Raw genomic sequence first — 27,991 nt, forward strand, 5'->3', positions numbered from 1 at the left:
GGGGCGGAGAGGAGACGTCCGTCTGACTGCCAAGCGGCACCGCCCCCCCGCCATGCGATCACCATGGCGACACGAGCCGGGTTACGCTATTGGTCGATAGCGTCGACGCCTCACTCCCTCTACTACCGGCTCTCCATTCGCTGTTTTACGTTGCTAAGTTCGGAAGGCACTTCAGTTTGATCATGGAAAGCTAAATAGTGTGACCCCCTCTGTTAGCCAAACAAGACCAACAGTGGCCGGTCTGTCGGTGTTTGTTTTTTCAATCTGTCGACCTGTTGCGGGTCGGGGTCGGTATGCTTTAAACCATGACGATGCTTTCGCAAAAGTTGTACGCGGATTCGGTAAGCGGTGCGATGGGTTCGAATACGCCGAGTTATAGTATGAACTCTATGATGAATTCTTGTTCGCCTCAGAGCGCCTCGGGTTTTAATATGTTACAAGGTTCGGCCGCGATGGCTAATTGTATGGGAGGTGGTGCGATCGGTTATGGTGCTCAAGCCATGGGATCTTCGTGTATGGCACCGTACGGTGCTGCCGCTGGACTTTCGACAAGAGCAGATATGACCCCTTCGGCGCCTCCCGGTGACGCCGGATCGCCTTCCGCTCTTCAACGCGCTAGAGCCGATAAATCATATCGACGCAGTTATACGCACGCTAAACCGCCGTATTCTTACATATCTCTCATTACTATGGCCATTCAGAATTCACCGACGCGAATGTTAACGCTATCCGAAATATACCAGTTCATAATGGATCTGTTCCCCTTCTACAGACAAAATCAACAAAGGTGGCAGAACTCCATACGGCATTCGTTAAGCTTCAACGACTGTTTTGTCAAGGTACCGAGAACGCCGGATAAACCCGGTAAAGGAAGCTTCTGGACGTTACATCCGGATTCGGGTAATATGTTCGAAAACGGGTGTTATTTGAGAAGACAGAAAAGGTTTAAAGACGAGAAGAAAGAAGCCGTCAGACAAACTCATAAAACCAGTGTCTCTCCGCATCACGGACATCACGCTACACACGGCGGACATCACGTCGTAGAAGATAAGTTAGGGCATAAAGATAAGACTTTAGTAGAAAAAGTCGAGGACGGTTTGGCGTTGCACGGTTTAAGTCAGCACGGAGAATTGTGTATGAACACGCAGCAACAGCAAGTTCAACAACAACAGGACGATATGGTGGCCGCGATGGTCGGCCGTTGTCATCCTCATTTAGCGGCCACGCTACAACCCGATCATTATTCGCATCACCATTTAAAACAGGAATACGCCGCATCGAATCATCCGTTTTCCATAACAAGACTTCTACCGAACGAGAGTAAAGCGGATATCAAGATGTACGACATGGCAGCGCAGTACGGGTACAACGATTATTATCAGAGTTCCCTCTACCATTCATCGGCTGGAACCACGGCTTTGTGACAATACCCCCTCGCCTAAGCGCTGAACACCGATAGCTACAGCATCGTCTACCATGAAAGCACAGTAAGTTTTTAATATTTTGTAATATTCTAACTAAGAATTTACTTTTAATAATATAAATTATAACGTTTTAAAATTAATTAAACCGCCTAAATTTGTGATGTATTTAATAACCGTTAATGTAGAAAATGAACTAGTAAATGTTACTTTTATCAGTAATCCAATAAAATTACGGTTATATCTAAATTTGAGTTTGTTGAAACATTAATGAAATTAAAAATAAAACAGATTAGATTACGTAAAAATTTAGTGAATAGTATTTGTAGATTTAAATAGGTCGTTTGAAAATACAGAAAACAGATATTATTTAACTTACTTGTATAGAGTAGTTATTCTAATCAATTATAAGCTATAAATTTTTAATTTGTAATCATAATATGATGTAGCAATAGGTTAAAATTGAACAGCAATACTTTTTCCCGATGTGTAATGAAAAGTACAGGTATTTCAATTTATTAGGACAAATTATCGAGGTAAACTTGTAATAAGCAGCATTTACATATTCATATTTAAGAAATATTATTTATGAAGGATTTTGATATTATTGACATAACCTATACGTAAAAAAGAACCAAAATATACAGGCTTACGTTAAATTTACATACGTTATAATTAAGTTAAATTCGTCGTATTTAATATAAATTAGGAAAAACGTTGAAATTTATAATTTTATGAACGTAAAATAAAAAATACAACTTCCGACAAATTGTGAGAAAATTCTAAATTATATGAAGGATTTCATTTTCAGCGTTATATACAGAAAAGTGTGAATTATAAATGTAATTACGTGTATGTGATCCACTAGGTGTAGCTAATGACCAATAAGGATGATGCAATAAAAGAATACAACTTTACAATAAAATTAGTTTTTTTTATTAATTAAAACACCGATTAGAAACTCCACATATGTACAGCTATAAAGTTAAGTCAGGGATTTTATTTAAATTCTGTAAAACTGCTACGGACCGTAATTTAAACTGAGTTTTGAATAGTTCTCTACGAATTAAAAAATACTGGATTAAATTATTCAATTTTATTAAGGTAAAAAAAAAATAAACCGTTTCTGTATGTATATGTATATATATATAAAATTAAAAAGTTGAGATCACATGATAAAAAACTTGATTCCTGTTATGAGATCTGCTTAAAATATCCTTTAAGTAAAGAAAAGTAATATTTTATAAACAAGCCTATAAATCATTCTTTATTTTTTTTTAATATAAACTTTATAACAGAATTTTAATAATCATAACTGTTTACATTATTAATTTGATTTTGTGAGAGAATTACAGTTTTACGCCAGAAAGAAATTTATGTATAATTTGAACTTTTTATCGTTTTCAAAAATAAATCTAATAGGTAAACATTTCACAGTTTATTATTTATATTGATATTTAAACATAAATTTACTTTTTACACGAGATTGGGAATCATTTAAAAGATTGTAATTGTTAATGATTCATTTCTGATGTATATGGATTATAGTTCAACATACAGGAAATTAAACTAAACAACAATAAATCATCATTAAATACAAAATTTATTAAACAAAATCTAAATGTATTTTATCACAATTTATTACCAAAAAAATATTTTTACTAAAAATTGTTAAACATAAGATTTTTGTTTTTCAATCAATTAAAATACTTTAAAAAAAATTATTAACAAAAAAAATGTAAAAACTAGGTCAAAAAAAGTCTTTTTTATCAACCAAGGCTGTAGTAATTTATTAGGTTGACAAAATCGATATAACTGCTTGATTTTTTACTTTTTTTAACAATAAGATATTTTTATTTATATGTACACTTTTTTATAACATCAAGGTCAGATAATAAATTGACAAAAAACAAGTTCTTACAAAAAAGAAGTCAGATGTTACATAATAATTTTCCTTTTTCATTCAAAATTTATTTTAATTCATAATAAGTATGAATATTCTTAAACCATGATTATTTTCACGTAAGCGTGTAAATTAACATAAATAAGCTAATAACAGTATTAGATGAGGAAAAATAACAATTTTTAACCGATATACTTTAAATTATATTAAGTAGGGTATCTAAACTTAAGTTTCTTCGTTTTATTCTACACTGCGAAATGAAATCTATTAGCAATTACGTAATCTATTATTTAAGAAAGAGTCGGTTACAAAAACTAAAAATTGTTTATAAATTTTATTTTTGAATAAAATAAAATATTTCAATAATATTAAGCGAATGTATAAGTCTCCATTAAGTTACAGTATATACGATTCAATATTATAACATTACTTTCATATACTTTTGTGTTTGAAAATTCATAAATATTCTTTAGAAAAATGATAAAAAACAAAGCGCAGCTTCAACTCTAAATTTCTCGATTTATTTTTGGGGTAACTTAAATATATATCCGATCGTAAAATAGAATGTCACGTTTTACTACTTTGAAAAGAACCTTTTTTTGATAAAGCTCCTTCAGTGTTACTAGGCTATATATGAAAGTTTATATGTTTTACTGAAGAAATCCAAACCCACCTTCCGATAGATGGCATATTTACTTTAAATAGTAGCTAAATATATAAATAAACGTGTATATTACGTAATCTTACTATTAAATTATAAAAATGTTATGTAAAACTGAAAAAGTGTATAAAAGTAACAGGAGAATGAATAAATAATCATTTACTGAAGTCATTAAAACATATTCAATCGTAAAATCTGAAAGATGAAATATACTTGGACTTATATTGATTAGTTTCGTTACACAATTAACTAGCTGCACAAATTTATTTGCTAGCTATTATGATCTGAAAGGGCTACACGACGTTACGGAAGAGGTCATACATTTGTTTGCAATGCTTATCAATTTGAATACACAAAGCTAAGTACCGGTTGGAGACGTTTATTAATGTGAGTGGTTATTATTTTAATTAATTATGAGGTTGCAATCAACCTGTAATTTCACAAACCTTTCCTACGACGGAGAATTTTAAAAATCCTGAAATTTTAAACAAACATCTTAGATATTTTGAAGGATAAGTAGATATAATTAGTGTTAAAAAAATATTAAATCATAATTATATAAACCACATTAAATCGTAAAATAAAACTAACAACGCGTTATATATATATATATATTTCTTTGAAAGTTGAATTCTTATATCTGGTGTAGGGTCGATTAGTTCCTAAACTCTGATTTGGTTGTAGCATAGTATGAAAATCTTGGCCTCGAATAAAATAAAGTTATTGCATTACTACATTTTTAGCAGGGTACGCTTCTGTTAAATTAATTTGTCCAGCAATATTTCATGATAATTCCTTGTATTTCTGTTATAAATTAGAATGAATTAATTAACTAAATTAGATTATCATAATCACTTGCGCTAAAGCTCACTGGCTTGACTGTCATTGTAAATAAATTTTGTATCCAGGAATTGTCCTTTTCGATTTTTGAAAATTATTACTAAAGGGTTTTTATAAAACATTCAAGTGTTCTAAAATTAAGTTAGAAATTTCTTCATATATTAATATTTATTTCAATCCAGAAATCATGCAAGGCGGGAAAATAATAAATTTATTTTTTTCAATTGAAGAAATCCAAAACTGTAACCTCCTACGAAAAGCTGGAATTTTTTATTTTTTTTTTTAATAAAAAATTATAATATTATTTTCTTACAACGGATAAGTTTATTTCATTAAAATTTATAAAAATATTTAATATATACCCAAATATTTTCAAACGGCAGCCTTGGGGGGTTTGATTTTCAAACATTCTTGAACTTGCCGCAGCATTTAAAACCATTCCGAGCTCGCATTAATTTAATAAATTTTTCGGTTTACGGAATACCAGTCTTTTGAAGAAAATAATTTGGGAACGGCTGCTATAGTAAATTGGTGGAATGCCATCCCGGTATAAAAATCCTACCAAATCGCTTCGAGCAAATTCCATAATAATTGAGGAAAAATGAGTATAAACGACTAAATTCGATGTAATTACTTTTTTTTAATAAAGCTATTAAATAAAATGTAGTTTAGATTTAAAAAAATTGTTCGAGTTACTTCATTAGATTAAGCGTTAATGCATTAATTTAATTATATACTTTTTTCCCAAATATGTGCAATATTTTAAGGTAATAAAAAATTAATACATAATTAAGTTACTAAGAGATAAGTATTAAAGTTATAATACTTAAATATAAGTAAAATCCAATTCAATTAAGTGTTAATTTGTGTGATATAATAACGTTATAAATGAAAAATAAATAAGCAAAAAGAAAGAAAATTATGATAATAAAAATAAATAGAAAGGTAAGTAAACAGTACATAAAAGAATAAATAAGAAATAAATAAACATACAAATAAAACAAAAGAATTTTTTTATCACTTTATACCTATTTGCAGTAGAATTTTAAATATTTTTTCCATTGTTTTTGCTAAAAAATATACAACTTATCTTTGTTTTGTTTTTTAATGATTTAATTTTAACATTTTATTAAACAAAAAGCAGTTTAAAACAAAAATTAATAATCTGCCCGATTGAATTAGTAAATTTTAAATTTATTAAAAGGTTTATTTTTGAAAATTATTTTTATAGAAATTAAACTAAATTATTTTCAATACGTGTATTAAATACAAAACTGCATAAATTCTGTTCTACGGTTTATAATCTAATTACCATATTTATGGAGGTTAGTGTTCGATAATTTCTCGTTACTGAACAAAGGAGAGAATAATTAGGGAAACGTTGGTAGAGGTTTGGTTCTATAATTATCTTCTCATTGGTTCTAGATCAATTTTACATCAGAATTTACATCAGATTATAGATACTTGCTTTATTAAATAGGTTAAAATTGCATCAGAGTTAAGAAAAAAAATTATTTTTAATTGTCTTTTTCATAAAAAAAATTGTTTACTAGTTATCTTTTAAAATTTATAACAGAACATTACATAAATTACATGTTATGCAATAAAAACTAAGACATGTAAAAAAATATTTTTATAATGTAAAACCAACGCAGTAACAATACCTATCTATGAAATAATTAACAAATATAACTAATGTTTGGACAGAAAAACTAATATTTTAATGATTTAGTTATAAGGAAAAAAAATTAATAGAAATTAAGTAAACTTACCAATTTAAAAAAAGTATTAAAAAATAAGACTGACAGTAAAATAAAAAAAAAAACTTAAAAATATAAGTAATATTTTTAAAATTATTTTTTTAATTTCTATATTTTGAAGTCAACACCAAATAAAAAATCATCTTTTTTTAATGCGGTACGTCGTAAAATTTACATATTGTGTTTAATTTGATTTAATTTTGCACTGACTTCATTCCAACAATAAATATTTTTAAAAAAATTCGAATTATTTTTTTGTAGATTTTTAAATATTTTATTTTTATCTAAAATATGGATAAGTCTATTTAAAAATAATGCCCTTATGAAAGCAAGCTGTTGCCCAAAAAACCAAAAACGTCTTGATAATAAATAAGGAAAGAAATGCAGAGTAGTTAGTTAGTTAGTATCACTTGCAGTGATAACTACCGAACATTAGAAAAGACTCTTTATCTCTGCAACGCGAGAATACGCTTAATTTTAGTGGAAAAGTACTTAAATATTAAAAAAAACCATATGTAATGCTATAACAGTCCTTTGACAAATAAATAACAATGCGTACTCCAGAGGAACTCAATTTATAAAAAAAATATCTAATTTGGTCAATATGGTGGAACAGTTTAAACTACTTGGATGTATATAAAAAATTAAATTCTTACGGACCGGTAACTTTCTTTTATTATGTTTGTTAAAAATATATTAAGTTAAAAATTATTAATATTAGTTTGAGGTTGAAAATTCTAATAAAAAATTTAGATAAATTTTGACATTTTCTTTATATATATATATATATATATATTGTGATCTCGTATAAATTAAACTAAGTATAACTTATATCACAATTTTTCACAAGCAACATATAAACTTCGGGTTACATAGATTTAACCCGTAAACCATAAGGTTTACAATATGCAGCATGCAATAGTATCTATTAATTGAATTAAAATATTAAAAAGATGTCATCTTAAAAACACTATCAAGAAATCACCCAGTATTACAATTTGCAAATACACAGATTTATAAATTATTTATCAAAAAATTATTAGGAAAAAGAATTTCTACCTTAAAGAAATCAGTAGGAAATATTTCCATACTGATTCTACGAACATTTAAACATTAAAACAAAGAAATTTAATTGGTATTGCTACATATAATGTGTATTCAGCTGCTATCTGTTAATTCTTTACTTACAGTTAGTAGGGCTTTAGGATCTAACAGAGCTAGAGATAATATTGATTAAAAATCTACTACAAGCAATAAGAACATATATATTCGTTATACATAATTTAGTATAATAATGTATATCTTTTTTAATTATCTTTTTTATAATTTATAAGGAAATAATTTAGTATAATAATTTCCTTATAAATTATAAAAAAGATAATTAATATTTGTAACACTTTATCTTTTATATTAGAGATAACCGATAAAAGAAATGTTATTAATTCCGGTAAACATTTTTAAATTGTTTAATCTTTTTTTAATAATTTATATAAAACGTATTTAGGAATACTTTATAAAAATAATTAACCTTTATAAATTTTAATAAAAGAAATTTAATTACGCAAAACAAATCTTTTTTCGGCTAGATTTAATAAAAATATTATATAATGTATAAAATATGCAGTTTATGCATAAAATATGCATGTTAAAATTACAGCTTAACGAAAACTTTCTATGTATTTTATTTTGAAGACAATTGAAATCAACAAATTCATTTATACTTAGTCATTTGGTATAAATAGATCGAAATGTTAGGAAAAATCTAATTCCATTTATCTGGAGTCCAGGTAAACTGAAAGTGAATAACGTTAAGCAGAATCTACGTAATTTGTACTGATTCATAACTTATCAATAACTATTTCCATTTCATATCCTGTAGTAAATATTCCATTATGACTGATTTATTAATAAAAATAATTCAGCAGGTTATGAAAAGCTATAAAAATTAAATTATACAAAAGTTAATTTGATTTGTTCCTTTTAATTTTGCCGTAGTATTACTAGCCAGGAAGAGGAAATTTCCTTTTTTACGTTCATTCATTTTAACTCGGCTCTACTATAATACGATGAAATTCTAGTTAATCAAACGAATTGTTTACGCTTGTAATTTTATTACTCAGAATTCCATTAATTGAATAATAAATAACAAAAATTAAGTTTTAGTATTTTGTAACTAATACCTTTCTTAAGACTATTTCAAACATCTTTACTAAAAATAATTTATTAATGCTAGGTCAAATATGTTGTAATCCTATAACATTATGTACTGGTACGATAATGAACTTAGATTAAATAAATGAAATACTAAATTTTTAAGGAATCGAACCCGCTATTTTAATTATATAATGTATTGCGTTAGCGTTTAAAACTTTAAAGATTTTAACATCGCCCGCGCTATGTGGTTACTTACGTTTCCCATCGTGGTCAGAAAGCTTTGTCCCCCCTGTGTTTATTAAACTCATGCTTGTGAGAATATTGATGATAAATTAAACTTCCTAAACTTGTTCAATTTATAAAAAATATATCAGTGTATTGTAATTTATTCAGAGCAACAGTTTGATCAGTACAGGTTCCACTAATTTGTTTTTAAAATTCCCGTCGGGGTTTTCCTGGCGAAATACGTAAGAATTATAAAAATCTTAATGTTACCAAATCTCATAAAGATTGTTTCAATAAGAGTAGCATAAAACGGTAAAAATTTATGTTTTTTACCCCTTAAAATAATAAAATTTAAAAAATCCGAAAATGGTATTTAAATAATTACCTGAAGAATATTTTTGAGCCCAAATCGAATAAGTATCTCGTTTAGTATAGTCGGAAATGGGAAAATTTTGCAGTCATTGTTCGAAATGTTTTTACATTTCTTCATACATTTCCAGATCGAATTTCAAAATATTTAGAAACTGGTTTTTAGATATTCACATAAAGATTACTCATACAAAAAATCAAGTTGATGTCTTCATTTGTGACCGAGAAATTAAAAAATAATAAATTTAATTTTAATTCTTTAAACTCGGAAATTCAAAAATCCTTTCTTAGCGTACAACACCTTAAGAAGAAACGTGTATACAAATTATCTTCAATAGTTTTTGCTGGGCGTTGATTATTAGTCACTCACGACATATATATATATATATGATAAGATTACTCTTTAAGTTGATGTACAAAATTTTTTTCTGTTTTTAAAAGCATTTATTACCTTAGAAATTTCTACAAATATAAACTATACTAATGGTACATGGAAAAATTAATGCATCATTTCTTTAAATAAGTACGTTGATTTCCGTTGTTGTTCAGTAAGATTTCCGTTACTCATCTGTAAGGTTCCAGGTTCAAATCTACCGTTAATAATAACAATGTTTACGTCCTAAAAATTTGAAAACTACATTTTCTATTATACACGTCGAGCAATTCCATCTAACCCTCCAGGGATGAAATTCCATGTGATTCCAGGATGAAATGTTCCACCTAACCATCTCCCCAAAACGAAAAAAATCTTTAAATATAATAAATTGTATTATATTTAATTTAGGATTTGAAAAATAATGAATAAGTTAAATAAAATAGAAAAAAATTATTAAGAATTGACTTAGGCTTTATCTAATAATCAATAAACCTAAAAAAACTGATACATATCTTATACATTTCTTATTTAATATGTCTTAAATAAGAAAATAGGCGACTGGGAAAAACGATTTATAAATTTACGAAGAAAACAACAGCAAACTGCTTATAAAATATTTATTAAATTTTAACTTCCGGCAGAAATTTATTTTAGGTAAAAATCGATAAACATACTAAAAAGTGGGCATAACTGATGAATTATTTAAAAAATAGAATACCTCAGCTGCCAATCAAATAATAGTTCCACTATATAATATGAATTAATAATTTATTATTCATAATTATTTATTTATTTAAAATATGTGCACACGCAATGACTGAATAAAGAAATAAAAACAGAATTTGGCCTGGCTAGGTTTTTTTTTACGAAAAAATTTGTTCTTGTGTACCCTTTCCCTAATATTGTTTAATACATAAACTGGTTGAAACAAATTTATTTAATAAAAATTAAAAAAATAACCGTTTGATTTATTTTAAAATATAAAATAATTTTGTAATATAAAAAAATATTCTAAAAGGATAATTTTTATTTAAAAATTTTCACCTTTTTAATAACAAATTACATTATTTATTTAAATAGGACTCTGCTTAAATAATATTTTTCCTAATATGGACGTTGGAATCTCTTCATCAAATGAAAATAAGCTAACCTTCCCTTTCTAACACCTACGTATGTATCTAGGCTTATATATGACTCAGAAGTCATCTTGACTTGTAATCTGAGGTGAGATGTAATCTTGTAAAGACTCAGGCCGACCCTTCCTGATACATCTGGTTAATTGAACCCCAACCATCAAAGTACACCGGTATTCCATGTCTACTATTCAAAACCGTATAAAAAGACTAATCTTTGCTAGGATTTGAACCTCAGAATCATCGAATTCGAAAATCAGCTGTTAAACAACTGATTTGCGACGATGAGTTAACAATAAGACCAGCTCAGCGGGCCGCTTAAATAACGTTTTATCATTTGAAGATAATTTAATAGTAGACGATAATTTCTGAATATATTCTCTTTATTAAAAAAGAAGTTTACTTTTACTATTATTTATTTTAATTTACGCCAATACCAGTTTAGTAGCATTATAAAATATGAATAAAAATAATGTTTTTGAGCCAGTTGAAAGAAATGTTTCGTTATGCAATTATGGTTACTAAATACTTATTTATTCTCTCAAAAATTTACACTATTTATATATATTTATGTAACTAATATATTTTTCTCAAATATAAAAGTATAAACATATCATTTTAAAATACTTATTATTATTAATATAAATACTCGTTAAAATAAATTATTCTACAATATAACGGACAAAACGAGCATAAAACTTATATTTCTTTATCGCCTGATACATTATAATTATACGAATAAAATTAATCTAAGCTTAGTAATAATTATATTGGTAAACTCATGATCATTTACTTGGGCAATCATTCTTCTTCAAAGATTTTGTGGTCTGAAGTCTCAAAATTTATAATTATTACTAACACTGTAATAAATAAATTTCAATAGTAAACGATACAGAACTGAATTTAGTGCGTACATTAAAAAGTTTAAGAATTTTCTAATCCAGTTGGGGGTATCTCAATTTTATTTTCATATAACACTTTTGACTATGTAATTTTTTTAAAGTAAATAGTTAAACTGTTAATTAAAAGATTATTAAACAAGAAACATTTGAAATAAGATCATATAAAAAAATTTTTATAAAATTATTACTTAACTACGTGTACTGAGATATGTCCTTTTGTTGTAGGACGGCAGTATTGGTTTATAAAAGCAACAGACATATTTGATATTCGATTAAGATATAGTTTATACTGTAATCCGGCCCTTGAATCAGTGCAGATTGAAAATATTTGCCCGAGCGTTTAAAAAAAATTTGAAGACCCCCTGATTAAGGGGTTTTAGGTAGGAATAATATTTAAAATAAGAGATGTGTTGCTATACATTTAATAAACAACTTGTAATCTGAAATATTATTCATTAAAAAATTCAGCAGTTAACAGATTAAAAATGCGCTACAATAAGTATAAAAATAATTGAAACTCATGAAAAAGACTAAGGCTAATAAAAACAACGAGATATATAGGTTTTGTTTACGTCAAGATAAATTAATACGGGCCTAAATAAGTAAAGCATATAGCATTTTGCAATGTATAATTTTCAGATTAGACTACCTTAATTACGTTAATTTTTTAATTAATTGAACGCTTTTTTGATTTTCTTTATGAAATTTTTAAAACGTACTTTAATTTTATAATTTTTTCTTGTTATGACAGGTTGAATGGAATTTAATTGATTTTAAAAAAATTCATTTGATATGGTCTACAACCATTTTTTCAATAAAACGTACATTTATGTTATTTTTCCAAATTTATACGATGTAATCTGTTCAATTAATGAACAATAAGCAACTTCCCACGGCCCAATGAGGTGAGGATGATGATATGTATGACATGTAAATGAGGTGTAGTCTTGTACAGACTCAGGCCGACAATTCCTGAGAAAAAAATTCCTGGTGTGGTTAATTGAACCCCAACCACCAAAGTACATCGGTATCGACTGCCTAGTATTCAAATCTATATAAAAGCGATAATTACTAGGATTTGAACCTTAGAGCCTTCGACTTCGAAAATCAGCTGTTAAAAAAACTGATTTGCGATGACGAGTTAACCACGAGACCAGCTCGGTGGGCTTATTCAATTTTATTATTATAAACACAATGATTGATGTTGAAATATAACAGTGTTTATAGGTTTTAAACTAAAGTTTTTAAGTTAAAAACTAGCAGCTCAACGGTTGAACCGATTTAGATGTATATATGCGATGGAATCTCTACATTACCCGGAGCGTCATAGGCTCTACATATAAATATATATGTGAAAAGTTTGAGCAGTGTTTGTGTCAGTAATGTTTTTTTTTTTTTGGAAGTCGTGTTTTTAATTTTTAATATATATCTTTTCGTATTTTTACAATCTGAAATATGCCAAATTTTTTAAAAAACTTGTTTCAAATTGAACGGATAAACCGATTTTGATGAAGTAAAAAAGGTGATCTGCTTTGATACTTGGAATGCTACGTAAACATTTTGAAAAAAAAATCAAATGTCAACTTTATATTAGGATTTTATCAGGATCAGAGTGAATAAAAGTGATCCTTACGATTTACCATTTAAAATTTTCATTATATTTGTAAACATAATCCATTAAAATTTGACTACTACTTGTAGTTTTTCTGGTTTCAGATTTTTTTATCGTAAAAAATACCAGAAACAAATTAACCTATTTTCTAAGTATATCAGTTTTTAAGAAAATCATTTTTTTAATGTAATTACTCATTCAAGAAATATTTTGATAATTGAGATATAATCAAAAGTAATAATAAAGTTTTAAAAAAATATTTTTTTGACATTTTTAAACGGGAATTTTGATTTGAGTAAATAATTATCTTATTGAGAATGCATTGTAAAAAGAAATTTCACTGAAAAAAATAAGTAAATGAGCTTCTAAAAAGATTTGAAAAACTATGAAATTAAGTAAATCTTAAGTAAATAATTATTTTTAGGAAATAGAATTAAATAAAATAATTTTTGAAAATCTTTCACAAATAAAAAATGTTATCTCTATTTTCTAAAACACTTTTTATCTTTTGCTTATTAAGGATGCATCTAGTGATTTTTTCGAACTGATAAAAATTAAGGAAATGGAAATATAAATTAAAAAAAACTTATCATAGGAAACATTTTTAAGAAATCTAATGGACCCTTTATTCTTCACAGTTCGAAAAAGATTATTTAATTTACTTTCAGTGGATAAATTTTAATAAAATGTTTTAGGAGACATATTAAATTAATTATATATATTCAAATAACCTTTCCGAATAAAACGTTTCGAAATTTTAATCGATGACTTCCTCTAAAAAATACGCTCGTAGTAATGTTATTAGATATTGTACTTATATACACCGTAATTACGTAGATATAATGATACTTGAGATCGATCGATTATTATAATCGGTTAAGGGTATTTACGGCAATATATATTTATCTAAAAATCAATTAAATTATTTTTTTAAATGAAATTTTCTAAAAGCAATTTAATTTTAAAATGACAACTTCCTCTTAATTTCTTAGCTTTTTATTAGCCGCATTTATCAGTTGGTGAACAAATGATGTAATCAAAATTAAAACACTTAAGAGGAAAATTCATTAACTCGACTTAATTTTCATAATTATTTACGTAATATTGTCTAATTAACAGTTTTAGTCGTTAGGTGATGTAACAAGTATAAGTTTAGTAAAATGGTACAAAAGTTAAATAAAAAATTTATTATTATTTACGTTATTTTGAACGGATTAAAAACAAAGAGTAAGATTTTTTGTGTCAAATTCCTTTATTTTAACTACAAATCTGTTTGTTAAAAGCCTATATTTATTTTGTGGAAGTTTCAATTTCAATTTTGTTGGAATTTTTCTAGGAGATATATATTATTTCAAATGAACTTTTTCTATAAAAATAAAGCAAAATATTAGGTTTAATATTTACAAAAAAATAAAAATAAATAAGTTCTAATGTAGAGGCCTATTTTAAAAGAATTTGAGAAAAAATACAGCTAATTTAAATTTTTGCGTATATAGAACTGTAGCTTCTGTAGTAATTAATAAAATAGGCCTATTTAAAAATCTTACGTATTTTAAATAACAGTTAGTCAAAAAAAAAAGAAATATGAAAATGAAACTACTAGATACAGATTTATCTATTATAATTTTCATTTATTATTTTTTTCTTAATTAAATAAAAAAATTGAATAATCTATAATTAATTTAATTAACCAGCGCAGTGAAATAAAAATTATGTGGAACCCAAACTTCTATACACCGCTACACAGTCAACATAACCTCAAATTGAAATTATGTTGTTTGTTGTCGACTTCAAATTGAGCGTAACAGAAGAACGACTACACCAACTTCATTAAATTTTGGCGTGCAAAACTTCAGATACACTGTTGTAGCATACATAATTTTCAGTGAAATTGATTTATTAGTTTTCGAGATTTTCGAGCCGCAAAATTTTCAAATGTTTTGGAATTACTGAGTGTAACTCGAGAACGACTCAACCAATCTTCATCAAATTCTCACACGAATAACTTCAGATGCACTAATATAGCGTATTTAAATTGCAATGAAATCGACCCAGTAGTTTTGGAGAATTTTGAGCCACAAAGTTATATTCACGTATGGTATTTTCGTATTCCTTATACGAAAATGTAAAGAAAATTCATTTACACCTCAATCCCACCATCCGATCAAAAAAAAATCCTCAAATTGAGGTTATGTTATCTATTGTTGACCTTAAATTGAGCGGAATTCAGGAATGATTCAGCTATATATTAACTCATCACATTTCCACATGCCCAAACTCCAGCTACACTATTACAGCGTATATAAATTTCAATGAATTGATTCAGTATTTTTGGGGATTTTTGAGCCACAAATTTTATACATTTATATATGTATATATATGAAATGTAATTTCATTTAATCAAAATGTAATTTTCAATTGTAATAATGAAATGAATGTAACTTCCTTTTATATATTTATATATAATATAAAGAGATTAAAAATTACATTTTAAGTAAATATTTTCGTAATCCTCTTATCTCAAAACGTAAAGAAAATTTAATTTCACTACCCACTCCTACAGTGCGACCGAAAGTAATATCACACTTTTCGGTATTAAAATCCGGAAAAAATTGTGTGCGATTGTTTCCTTCATAAAAATTAGTTAGAATATTATTAATTAAACAATTTATATTTCAATAAGATTCAATTAAACAAAATTATCAATTAGGTAGGTTATGAAAATATTAACTTAGAGCTAACGAATTGTACACAAATTATAAGGCCAAAAGGTATTTACTCTTTATTATCAAGAACTAAGAGTTTGATTGATAGATCATTATTACTCTTAAAAACTGATATTTTAAACATTCTTTAGAATATATTAAGCATATTTTCACTGTAAAATAAATTTTATTGTTAGAATTTATTTACCTGTACATTTACTCATATGTATTTATATATTAATAAATTTAAGTTACAAATGTTAAAATTTCAATTAGCTATACATCAAAGAGTCATTTTTCAGTATCCTTTTTTTATGTAAAGAGTTTTTATGTAAAAAAAATCTTTTGAATGTTTTAATTTTCTCTTATGCTAAAAAAAGAGTGACAGGGATAACAATTTACTTATAATTATATCTTACATAACAGCTTTCTACAACTCTATACTATCAACTATGCCATATTGGCCATAATTTGTTTATTATACATTACAATGGAAGTTATGAAGAAAAAATTAAGTGTTTTTATCCTGAAATGTCTTTTAATTGTGACAAAACCTTTCACATTTTACTATATTTAAATTCAGAAAATGAAATCTAATGATACCTAACTAAATTAAATGATTGAGCTAATAATACGTACTTCAGTTCATTATGATCTCAATTAATAATTCTTCAGTAAATCAAGTTTTGTTATGACTTTTCGAAGAAACGTAAGATATTTTGGTCGCATGCTGGACTGGGGGAGGGGGTGAAAATAGATTTTCTTTACGCTTTGAGGTATGAGAATTACAAAAATACCATTCTAGTATAAAATTTTGGGCTCGAAAATTTGCAAAACTGCTAGTTCAATTTCGTTGATATTCAGATATGCTATAGTAGTGTATATCAAAATTTATACATGTGAGAATTTAATGGATTGGAAGATTTGGCTGAGTCGTTTTTAAGTTACGCTCCGTTTAATGTAGACAACAAATAACGTAACCTCAATTTGAGGTTATATTGACTTTGCTTTTATGTATTTTTCATATGCGCTTATGCAGTGAGTCACAGTGGTGAATGAATTTAAACTTGTTGCTTAAATGTATGTAGTGCGTTGTAATTTGAAAAAAAGTGCGTTTCTGACTGCGAAATAGTGAGGGCGTCGCAAAAGAAAAGTCTGTCTTCTTGCGCAGAACTGCACAAGAGTTTTTTCTTTAAAAATACCCTTACTTTTTTAGTAAAACCTGAAAAATAAAGGGTATCTAATAATAATTAACTATAAAGTGTAATTAATAATAAAATACGTTAAAATAAACTGCTGTTAGTAATAAAAAATTCTTATCTTAAAAAAATTTACGATACCTTGACAGGAATAATATTTCTATCGTAAAGATAGAGTTCATTGTTAATTCTTTTTACCATATTCCACTCTTATTATTCTTTTAAATTTATTTTTCATTAAAACTGGAAGGAATTTTCATAATCTTAGTAACGCTTAAAAATCTCTTGGAAGCCTGCATTTTTTGAAAATTTCAATTAAAGTAGCAAAAGAGAGTTTTTGGGGATGTCGGCTTTAGCTGTTTATTGGCTTTAAATAATAATTTTTAAAAAAAACATCATTACATTTCACAAAAAACTAATACAAATTAACCTATTATCTCAATTTACGTCTGCGTGTTTTGCAAGGCAAAATTTGCAATTTACAAGTGAAATTAATAACATTTGTATTTAATCCTAATTGAAATCTTAAGTTTTAATTTTTATGAATTATTTTAATTTTTGTTAAATTAAATACATTCTTAATATGTTAAAAAGACAGTTAGGAACGTTTTTCCCTAGATAATTATGGGTATAGGGTTGTATAATATGACTGTATCACTGTTTCATTGCAAGAATATCTAACTTCCACAGTTTCACATATCTTACCTCCACGTAACAAAGTATCTTGCTTCCACAAACCTTTTTTTAACCTCCGTGACTACCGTTAGGTATTGCTTCAGAGAATGAGATGAATGATTTGTAGCGTGTGTGAAAATGCCATGCCTAACCGGGATTCGAACCCGGGACTTCCAGATGAAAGGCCGAGACGCTACCACTCACGCCATGGAGGCCAGCTACTTACACAAACCTATCAAAATTTATCGTGCATCTAAAGAACCGACTAAAATGAAACGAGTAAAAAAATCATAATGGAAATACTGATAGTGAAACGGAATAAATTAATGGGGAAACATAGTATGTACTTTACTCAACGCGTTTTGTATCAGAAACGTGTTTTTTGTTGACTTTTCGAAGAAAAGAACGATCTTGTTGACTTTCGATCGCACGGTGGAACTGGGAGGTTGAAATTAAATTTTCTTCATGTTTTGAGGCATGAGAACGAAAATATTCACTTAAAATATAATTTCCTTATATTTATATATGTGTATGTATATATAAAATTTTTAGCTCGAAAATCTCCAAAACTGCTACATCAATTTCACTGATATTTAGATATGCTGTAGTAGTGTATCTGAAGTTGTGCATGTCTGAAGTTGACGACCAATTGGGTCGTTCGTTATATACGCTCAATTTAAGGTCGGCAAAAGACAACACAACCTAAATTTGAGGTTATGTTGACTTTGTATTAGTGTATTTCTCATACGAGCTTATTATGCAGTGATGTACCACAGTGGTGGTGAGTGAGTTTAAATTTGATGCTTGTGGGTAGGGTTTACGCGTTAATCGAAAGTATGTAGGGCGTTATACTATTAAAATCAGTGCGTTTCTGATTACGAAATAGTGAGGGAGTCGGAAACGAAAAGCCGGTCTTTACGTAGAACTGGGCAAGAGTTTTTTTTGGGGGGAAAACTTAAAACAAGATCTGTATAATGTAATGTAAAAAAAGTACACTGTGATATAGATTATTCTTCAGAAAACTAAATTAATATAAATATTATTCGAAAAATATTCGCTGCAGCATGTAAAATGTAATCAGCTTATTTATTAGACGTTTCATTAATATTATTATTTATATTAAGCGTAATAAACAACATCGTAGATAACTGAGATAAATTTTCAAGATAAATTTATCTCTTTTATTATTTTACTATTGTAACCGATAAGAACATTTTAATATTTCAAATGAAGTCTTTCATTATGGAATTAATAAATTAAATTTTTCTCTGACTTAATGATAATCAGTAGTAACCTACATAAAAACTCATTATTGTTGCGGTTATTCCTGAAGTTTGATAAGAGATGTACATCTTATTTTTATAGAATGATAATGTACAAAAATGAAATTCTGTCTTTCCACTGATAAAAACCATAATAAATCCCAAGTTATTCCAAGTAATTAAGTGCTTGTAGAGTCATAAGAAATAAAATCTACCTTATTTTACTTATTGCAATTTAAATATTAAATACAATGTGAAAAAAAATTGTTAACATTATCAGAATAAAAATTTTATTACACATAATACTACAAAAACAGAATAAAATTATTTTAAATACAAAACTTAGAATATGTTCCGACTACATTGTCTTTAAGAATTTTTTATAAAGGAGTTTTTATTCTTAATTTATAAATATTATTAACATGACAAATATGTTGGAGATTTCAACTAATTACTGAATTATTAATATTACACCACATAAAGTATGCAATTATTTAATTAAGGGTTTTTGAGTCAAATAATTATAATAAATAATAATAATGGTTATGTTTGAAGTTTGGTAAGAAATGTACATCTTATTTATGAAATAATAATTATTATAATAGCTATATTTAATAAATAAAATATCTGATTTCCATACTGATAAAAGTATTTTATAAAAGGGAGACATTAGTTTGTTGCTTTACACTTATGTTCTTGTATTTATTGCAGCTGTAACATACCTAAAGTAAAAGAGGCATGCTTTAGGATTCCTTTTTCTAAGAATAATGATCATCAATACAGAGGCAGTCCCTGTGATGAAGTAAAGGTATCACTCGTAGGGCTTTACATCATTGGAATTTCGCTGGGCTTGGAATACCGTTATGCAGCAATATATTTTATTAAGAGATGAAAGCACCGGGAAATCTTTAATTTTCCTTAATAAGCTGCGCATGGAATTCATATTATTTCAAGAATGACTATGCAGTTTCACGAGTGGCTTGTATTTCAAGTCAGGTGGCCTTTTTTGGTTTTGGCTTCTGACGTACTGATATATGGTTACTATTTGTAGTTTAAATTAAATATATCAAGTTTGACTCGAATAGTGTTGTAGTAGTATGCAGAATTCACGTAATTACTGATTAGCACAGGATAAATCTTTCTGAATTTTATGTAGAAATGTCTAGTTACATAATAGAACAGAGACGTTCCTCGAAAAATATCATCTATATTTTATGTCAAAAATCAAGTTAATAAACACAACCTTTAAATCTGGAAAAGCAGATTATCCGTGTATATTTTTTAAGGTTGTTTATGTTTTTCTTGAAGATCATCAACAATTTAATGTATTTGAATATCCTTAAAAAAAATTATTTTCCCATTTTGTTATAAGAACATAATCAATCAAATAAATTTTACTCTGACTTAATGACTTATTTTAATGATAATCAATAGTAACCTACATAAAAACTCGTTACTGTTGCGGTTATTCCTGAAGTTTGATAAGAGATGTACATCTTATTTTTATAGAATAATATAAAAAAATGAAATTCTATCTTTCCACTGATAAAAACCATAATAAATTCCAAGTGTTATTAATTAAGTGCTTGTAGAGTCATAAGAAATAAAATCTAATAATAATAATATAAGAAAAAATGCAGATAATAAAAATTTATATTTATACTTTACTTCCAGCTAGATGGTACACCACTTAAAGAAGTTTGAGATTTCCTTTTTCAGGTCATTTGATTTATCAAGAAAGAGCCCATTCTACGGCCATACGTTCACCGGGTTCAGATCTGGTGGATTTCTTTTTTTTGGGTATTTTATTAAAAATCTAATGTATGTTCCATCCTTAACATCATCTTAATTTCACTGAGCTTAAAATTTAAATCATAAAAATAGTAGGGATATACTGAACTGAGTTTGATTGGAAGTTGATTTTAAGTAGGATGTGCGTATACCGTATCACATTGGCGCGGTTCATATTGAAATAAATTTTTTTTTAAATAAAAAAAATCTTAATGTTCAGTGTTTGTAATGTAGATGGTAATAATAATATAAATTTGTGTTTATACTCACAATCTTTAAACGTAAGATAGTATAAACGCGGTAGGTCTGATGAAAAACATTATTAGGTAGGATGGTCATTACTACAATAAATTACAAATAGGATTTTACCTTATTTTTTATTAGGTTACCGCTACATTAAGTCGATATTACAATCTATACAATACTATAGATAAATTAAATTTTTTTTTCTTTTAATGAAATACTGTAATTATAAAACAAAATATTTTTAGCCGTAATTTATACCAAATTTATTAGCGTAGTTGTAAATCACTGAATTGTGAATTAGAACTAAGCAGTCTGCTTGATATTAAAACTTTTTCCTTTCATTTTTTCAAGAAATTTTTTAAAATGATAAGTCTCCATGCAACTATTTCTGTTGTACAACTGAAGGAATAGTCGAGGTGAAGGTTTATCTTTTATGTAACTTATAAATTTATAAATATTACTGAAATTTAAAAACAATATGTTTTCTTATCATAATGTAAAGCAGCGGGAAAATTAAATCTTTTCCTTATAGAAAAAATAATAATAAAAATTAAAAGATAAGATTACTTTTTTTGCCGACTTCCGTATTGTCTCGGTAGTACAATCTAAGTGTAAATGTATCGGTAAACATGTAGTCTGGAAAAACCTTAGGTCGGCCACTCCTGAGACGCGTAGTTAATTGAAAACCCAATCGCTAAAGAATAACGATATCCGCATTCTAGTATTCAAATCCATATAAAAACTACCTTTACAAGATACGAACCTTATAACTCTCGACTTGGAATACTTGAAATTTTTACGGATATAAATTGGAACACGTACAATGTCTTTCCTTTTTATATCATCTTAAAATAAAATCATTGAAACCTATTTACGAATATTAAGAGATACAGTGAAATATTTTTAGGCGATACGAAATATATTATTCATATCCTCATAGGATTAATAGGATTCAGAACTTCATATGGAAGATTCCAAATTCGAATCCCGGTCGTATTTGGCAATTTTTATGCACTACCAAAGTTCACTTCATATACCCGTGCGTAAGCTTTAAGCTGCGTAATGAATTATATATAAGAAAATGTTTTATTGGCAGAAAATATTTTAGCGAAGTGACTAAAACAACAGTTTACTGATACCACAATTAGAGATTAGCAATGAATAGAACATCTTCTCCGTGTAAGAGATAGACGAATAAAATATCTTTTTTAATTCTGAAGTCCTCTAACGTTTCGGATTAGATGATCGATTTTTACCATTTTTTTATCATATTCATCATGATTTTTTATAAAAGGTTTATGCATTTGCTAATTCCCAGTTTAAATTTAAACGTCTTACTCCTGCCATTCAAATACTTCGAGCTTACAGAAAGATTCTTATCAATCGATTTTATTTTTTCGAAGATCTAAATATCTTTTTCTATATTTTAAATCGCAAGAATATCGTGCATTCCCTAGCCAGGTCTAATCATATATTGTTATTTCTAATTCGGCCCTTCAAAGTAAAACTTTTCACATAACACATAAATAGTATTTCAGTTGTATTCTACTAATCATACTTAACAAATTTATAAAAATGGTTTACATTTACTTTATTTATCTATTCGTTTATCCTCTTCATAAATCATATTTTTATTCGGGTATATAAAATGAGGCAATTGTTTATCTGCAAAAAAGGAGGACTTTCTGATGGATTTATTATTATAAAGTTTAATTTTATTATTCACCTAACTAATTTTATTTTCATATATTCTGATTAATATATGAAAATAACTATTTTCATATATTCTGATTAATATATGAAAATAACTACATATATTAAAATATAACAAATTTTTAAACAACTAAAAAAGGATTAATTTTTATCCTAAAAAAAAAATCTTTAAATTCGTTATTTAATGAGTTTAATTTTATTTTAAAATTCAAATTAATAATTCACAGGATCACTAATAAATATAAACAATAATGGTTTCTAAAACGTCACGTATACTTAATAATTTTCCATAAAATTGTACTGGAATATTTACTATTACAATAAAAATATCGCGTCATTGTATGTAAAGCAACATTGAAAAATTTTTGTCACAACAATTTAGCTGCAATTTTAATGCGAACTGAAAAACAATTTTTAAAAAATTAAAGAAAACACCTAAATAATTTTCCCTGAAGATTCTGCCTATCTCTTAGCAGAAAAAAGTTTATTATTTTTTAATTTCTACAAAATTAAAAAAAAATATCAAAAATTAGTATTGAGATTTGATATCGTATTAACTCAATCATTTTTCTCTTTAGAGCAATAAGTATAAAACCTTTAAGAAAATACAGGTGATACGCTATAAAATTATGCAATTCCTAAACAAAGAAGAGAGTTTTATAATATGTGTTGGAAAAAAAACAAATTTAGCAGTGCTATTAGTATAAACTAAAGTATTTTAACGTTAAGTTGTGATGAAACGTTGGTGTTAGTGTTAAATGTTGGTTTAGCGGATTAGCCTCCGCCAAATAAACGTACCAAGAGACATTCAGGTCATCGTTTTCTTGAATCGATCGGTTGATGTCAATCTAAAACATATAGAACAGTGCGGGTAAAAAGGATTCATTGATAATTCTAAGGGTTAGATAATGAGAAAGGAACAATTATGAAAAAGATGTTCAAGATCAATTCCGAGTAGTTGAAAACTATTTCATAGACAGTTTTCGGAAGATCGGGTTAGAATTACCCAGACTCGATAAAACTAAACTATAAATCGTTCATTCAGATTCTTATTGGTTGATATTCAACTAGCAGATGTTCCAGATAATATGGACAAAAATAAGTCGACGGTTCGATTCAAGGTACACGCTTTTCTTTATTCGTTTATTTACCCATCTTTTACCTGATAATTTTCGTTATTGTAGTCTACTTCCTAATATAAATTCATAAAGTCGTATATCAAAATAATATTTTTTTTTTTGTAACAATATTTATAATAAACATTTTTCAATGAAAAAATTGAAAAAAGTTTTTTTTTAAATTTGATTAAAAGTTAATATTAAAATAATATTCTGTATTTACTTTATTTAGATCAAAACGTACTATAATAAACCTTAAAAGATATAACGATATCATTTAAAAATAGTTTCAATGAAATTAAACGTTTAAATTAAAATATTTTATTGTGTAATCTAATTACTTAAGATAATAATTAAGTCTATTAATAACATTTTGCAAAAATGCCAACTTTTGAATATTTTTATTACCTAGTAAAATAAAATACTTTTAATACTCGAATAATAAATATTATTACGAATGTAAGTAAGCTCTAGAAACCATAACGCAATGAACTTACATGATACAGTAATATTTTACTCTAACAAATACAGAAAATAACAAACATAAAATAATCTAATAAATACTGTGAACCATTATTATCATAAATTAAAAAACCTTTACCATCATTTTGCAATTTTGTTTACTTGTTCTGCTGCATTATAAGAAATCCTTTTAGTGCAATTTAATTTATGATATCCACGCGCAAATCTGTCTAGGAACTACATCAACTTAGGCTGTGTAGTTATATTAATTAATTATTATTATTATTGTGTGATAGTTTTTTTTAATTTTAATTATGAAACGTTTAATACCATAATGAAAATTAAATTTAAACCCTTCATTACATTTTAACAGTAAAGATTGTGAAATAAAAAAGAATGCGATGTGAGAATCGAATAACGACTAACTTTTGTTTTTAAAAAAATCATTGAATTAACTCATTTATCCTGATTTAATTTCCAAAACTTTATTATCTATGGTTATTGTTTTTAACAGAAATTACGAAAACTATTTAATGATATATAAACTCAAGTATTTTAAGTAATAATATATATTACTATATGTTATTTTATACATTTTAATGTTTGTTTAGTTTTAATTTATACAAAATACGAGATATTAGGAGTTTCAAAAATATTCTGTGTAAAAAATGTTTTTATAATAACTTTTTATAATATTCAAAATTTATTTATTTACTTTTAAAGAATTATAATATTAGCTTACTTTATTTGGTTTCCTTTTTGTCCTTATAAATACATAGGCCTCTATATACGAGAATTTATAACCGCGTTCATAAGGCTGAGTGTAAATGCAATTTTAATAGTAAATGAATATATATGTTGAAATTATTATTATAGGAGGAAAATAAATTATTATTATTAAAAAATGAATAATTATTATTATTCAGTGAAAATAAAGACAATTTTAAAAACATAAGTAAAATTCCACCTAATCAACCGTTAAAACTTCATGCAAATAAAAAAAAAAATCAACAGAAAAGTAACAGTAACAATAACTTTTATCAGTATTATGTTTTAAATTTACACTTACAAATAAAGTCGGCAACCAGCGTTCCTTTTCTTAAAATACTACATTACTTTATAGAACTAATCTACAAAAAAATTTCTATTTTAAGCACTGGAACAAACAGTGAAGAAACAAAATTATGCTGTACGTAAACAAATTATCAATTTATAAAACTTAACCTGGGCACATTACATACTATTCATATAAAAATAATTGCAATTTTAAAACAAAGATTAATAAAAATAAAATTAAAATTTTATTCCGATTTAATAATTAATTATTCTCATAAGCTATATATTAGGTTCTGAAAATTGTGTTTTTTCTTTTTTTTTATGTAAACGTTATAGGTAATAAAAATTATTTATAATGTTTTCAGTAACTGAAGTCTCTCACTTATATTATTATTATTATTATATTACATACTTTGTTAAATTAAAAAAAAATCTATCTCGTATCTAAATATTTAACGAATAACCAAAAAACTAAAGTGATCTATTATATAATAAATATCGAGAAACAAATATGAAAAACAATATTAAAAGAAAAAAACAACAAAGGAACGTCTAAAGATTAGTTAGAGGTAAAGAATAAATTAACAAAAGAAGCGTCTAGGAAACAAAATAAAATCTATGACTAGTTACGGTTTTTTACTGCTAAATAATCAACGGTAAATGTAGAGAGGATAATTAAAAATAATATAAATTCAAAATCAAAAAATAAAAGTAAAAAAAGAATTTCTTTTGATGAGTTTTAAAGGTTTTGACGCGGTTTATTGATTTGTTTTTATTAAATTTAATTATTTTTTAATTGTTATTTATTTTCAGTTATTTTCATCGCATTGCTATTGATTATTTAACAATCGAAAAGACTAGGTAATTATTTTTTGTAAACAATTTTGAGCGATTTATTAATATAAAATAAAAAAGGAAATTTTAATAATTTATGCATAATCTAATTTATTCCTTTTTCATATCTTTTACAGCTGACGGCACACTATTCATAAGCTACCAGGTCCAAATCGAAGAAGAAAAAAGAACACTACAGTTACCTGACGGTGGATTGATAAACATTATTTATTAAAAAACAAATCAGGATGAGAGTATTTTGTGGCGGGTATTTTTGTGATCATCAGGTTCTTTTTTGTGTTTTTATATAAAAATGTATAATTTTTTATTATAAATAACCTAGCTATATAATTTATTTTTATTTTGCTGTTAAAAAATATTTTTATTAAAAATTTATAAAAAAATTTAATCAGATGCAATTTTTATTTTCTGTTATATTGAATGAAATATTAAATCAATTTTTATTTATTTAATTTTAAGCAGTAAACTTATCTAAATTCTATTTATATATTGTTATAATTAAGTGTCACATTTTTACAATATTCTATCTTAATTGTTTTTTTGGTTTTACTAACTTCCAATTTTTTTATAAACTTTTTCACTGTTCTTTCACAATATACATTGTGGCAAGTATATATTGCGGCAAGGATGTAAAAAAGGTGATCTAGTCAATATATAATTAATTATAAAAACAGTTTAAAATACGTCGATAATAAATATAAAAAATAAATAAATAAATAAAAATTGTATTTGGAAAATTTTTAAGAATATTTATTGAAACTAAAATTATAAAAAAAGAAAAAAATTATTTATTGAGAATTTAGATTTTATTAAATAACAATTATAAAGATACATTAATCAAAAGGATTTAACTATAACGACTTGCTTGCGATATCCTACATACAGAATAGATATCCTAATATTGATCTGTGTATGACTCTATCGGTTTTAAAAAATAAAATATTTGAAGAAATTTCAATTTTCCGTTAATTGAATTTTTCGTGGTTATATTTATATCAACAGAACTTACAGTAAAGCCTTGATATTTTTGAAAAAAATGTTTCGAGGTCGGTTCAGTAGTTCATTTACAAGGAATTAATTTATTGACCTAATTTTTTGTTTGTTCTATTCCCCGACGATCAGAAATTTAAGATTATTCCATTAAATTTATTAATGGGAATGAAATATTTCTGAAAGTTCTAATAAAAAAAGTCTTCCTCATAATTACATATACTGGATTTTTCATTAAAAAAAAAAGTAATTTGAATGTTTAAAATTTTTTATAGATATTTTATACAGATTAACTGAAAGAAGATTATTTATATTCTATTTTTAATGTAAAGTAAGTACTTTTTTGAGTCTTTATTGATTTAATATTAATTAAATTAATATTTGTAGGGTTAAAAGTGTAATAATGAAAGTTGTCATAATATCCTTGCAATTCTTTGTAAAATTACTTTAAAAAAACTTAAATAATTATTTTTACAAACTGTGTTATCTTTATAATTTTGTTATTACTTGCATTACTTTATATTAACTAATTGTTATTGTTTACAATTGTTAGCGTTCTTAAG

The 27,991-nt window shown here is 26.2% G+C and overlaps 1 protein-coding gene across 1 annotated transcript; it reads left to right on the forward strand.

The window, feature by feature from the left end:
- Positions 1-80: 80 nt before the first annotated feature.
- On the forward strand, positions 81-27,991 carry fkh (fork head box protein). The gene is made up of 2 exons (XM_075366494.1): positions 81-1,487; positions 26,555-27,991. Exon 1 carries the CDS (start codon positions 306-308, stop codon positions 1,422-1,424), a length of 1,119 nt encoding a protein of 372 aa, XP_075222609.1. The 5' UTR covers positions 81-305; the 3' UTR covers positions 1,425-1,487; positions 26,555-27,991.

This window comes from Lycorma delicatula, chromosome 5 (assembly GCF_047948215.1).
Source record: "Lycorma delicatula isolate Av1 chromosome 5, ASM4794821v1, whole genome shotgun sequence".
In the NCBI taxonomy this organism is placed as follows: Eukaryota; Metazoa; Arthropoda; class Insecta; order Hemiptera; family Fulgoridae; genus Lycorma; species Lycorma delicatula.

Bases quoted from the DNA above. Each gene is read 5' to 3' on its own strand.
- fkh (XM_075366494.1), top strand. From the start codon at position 306: ATGACGATGCTTTCGCAAAAGTTGTACGCGGATTCGGTAAGCGGTGCG.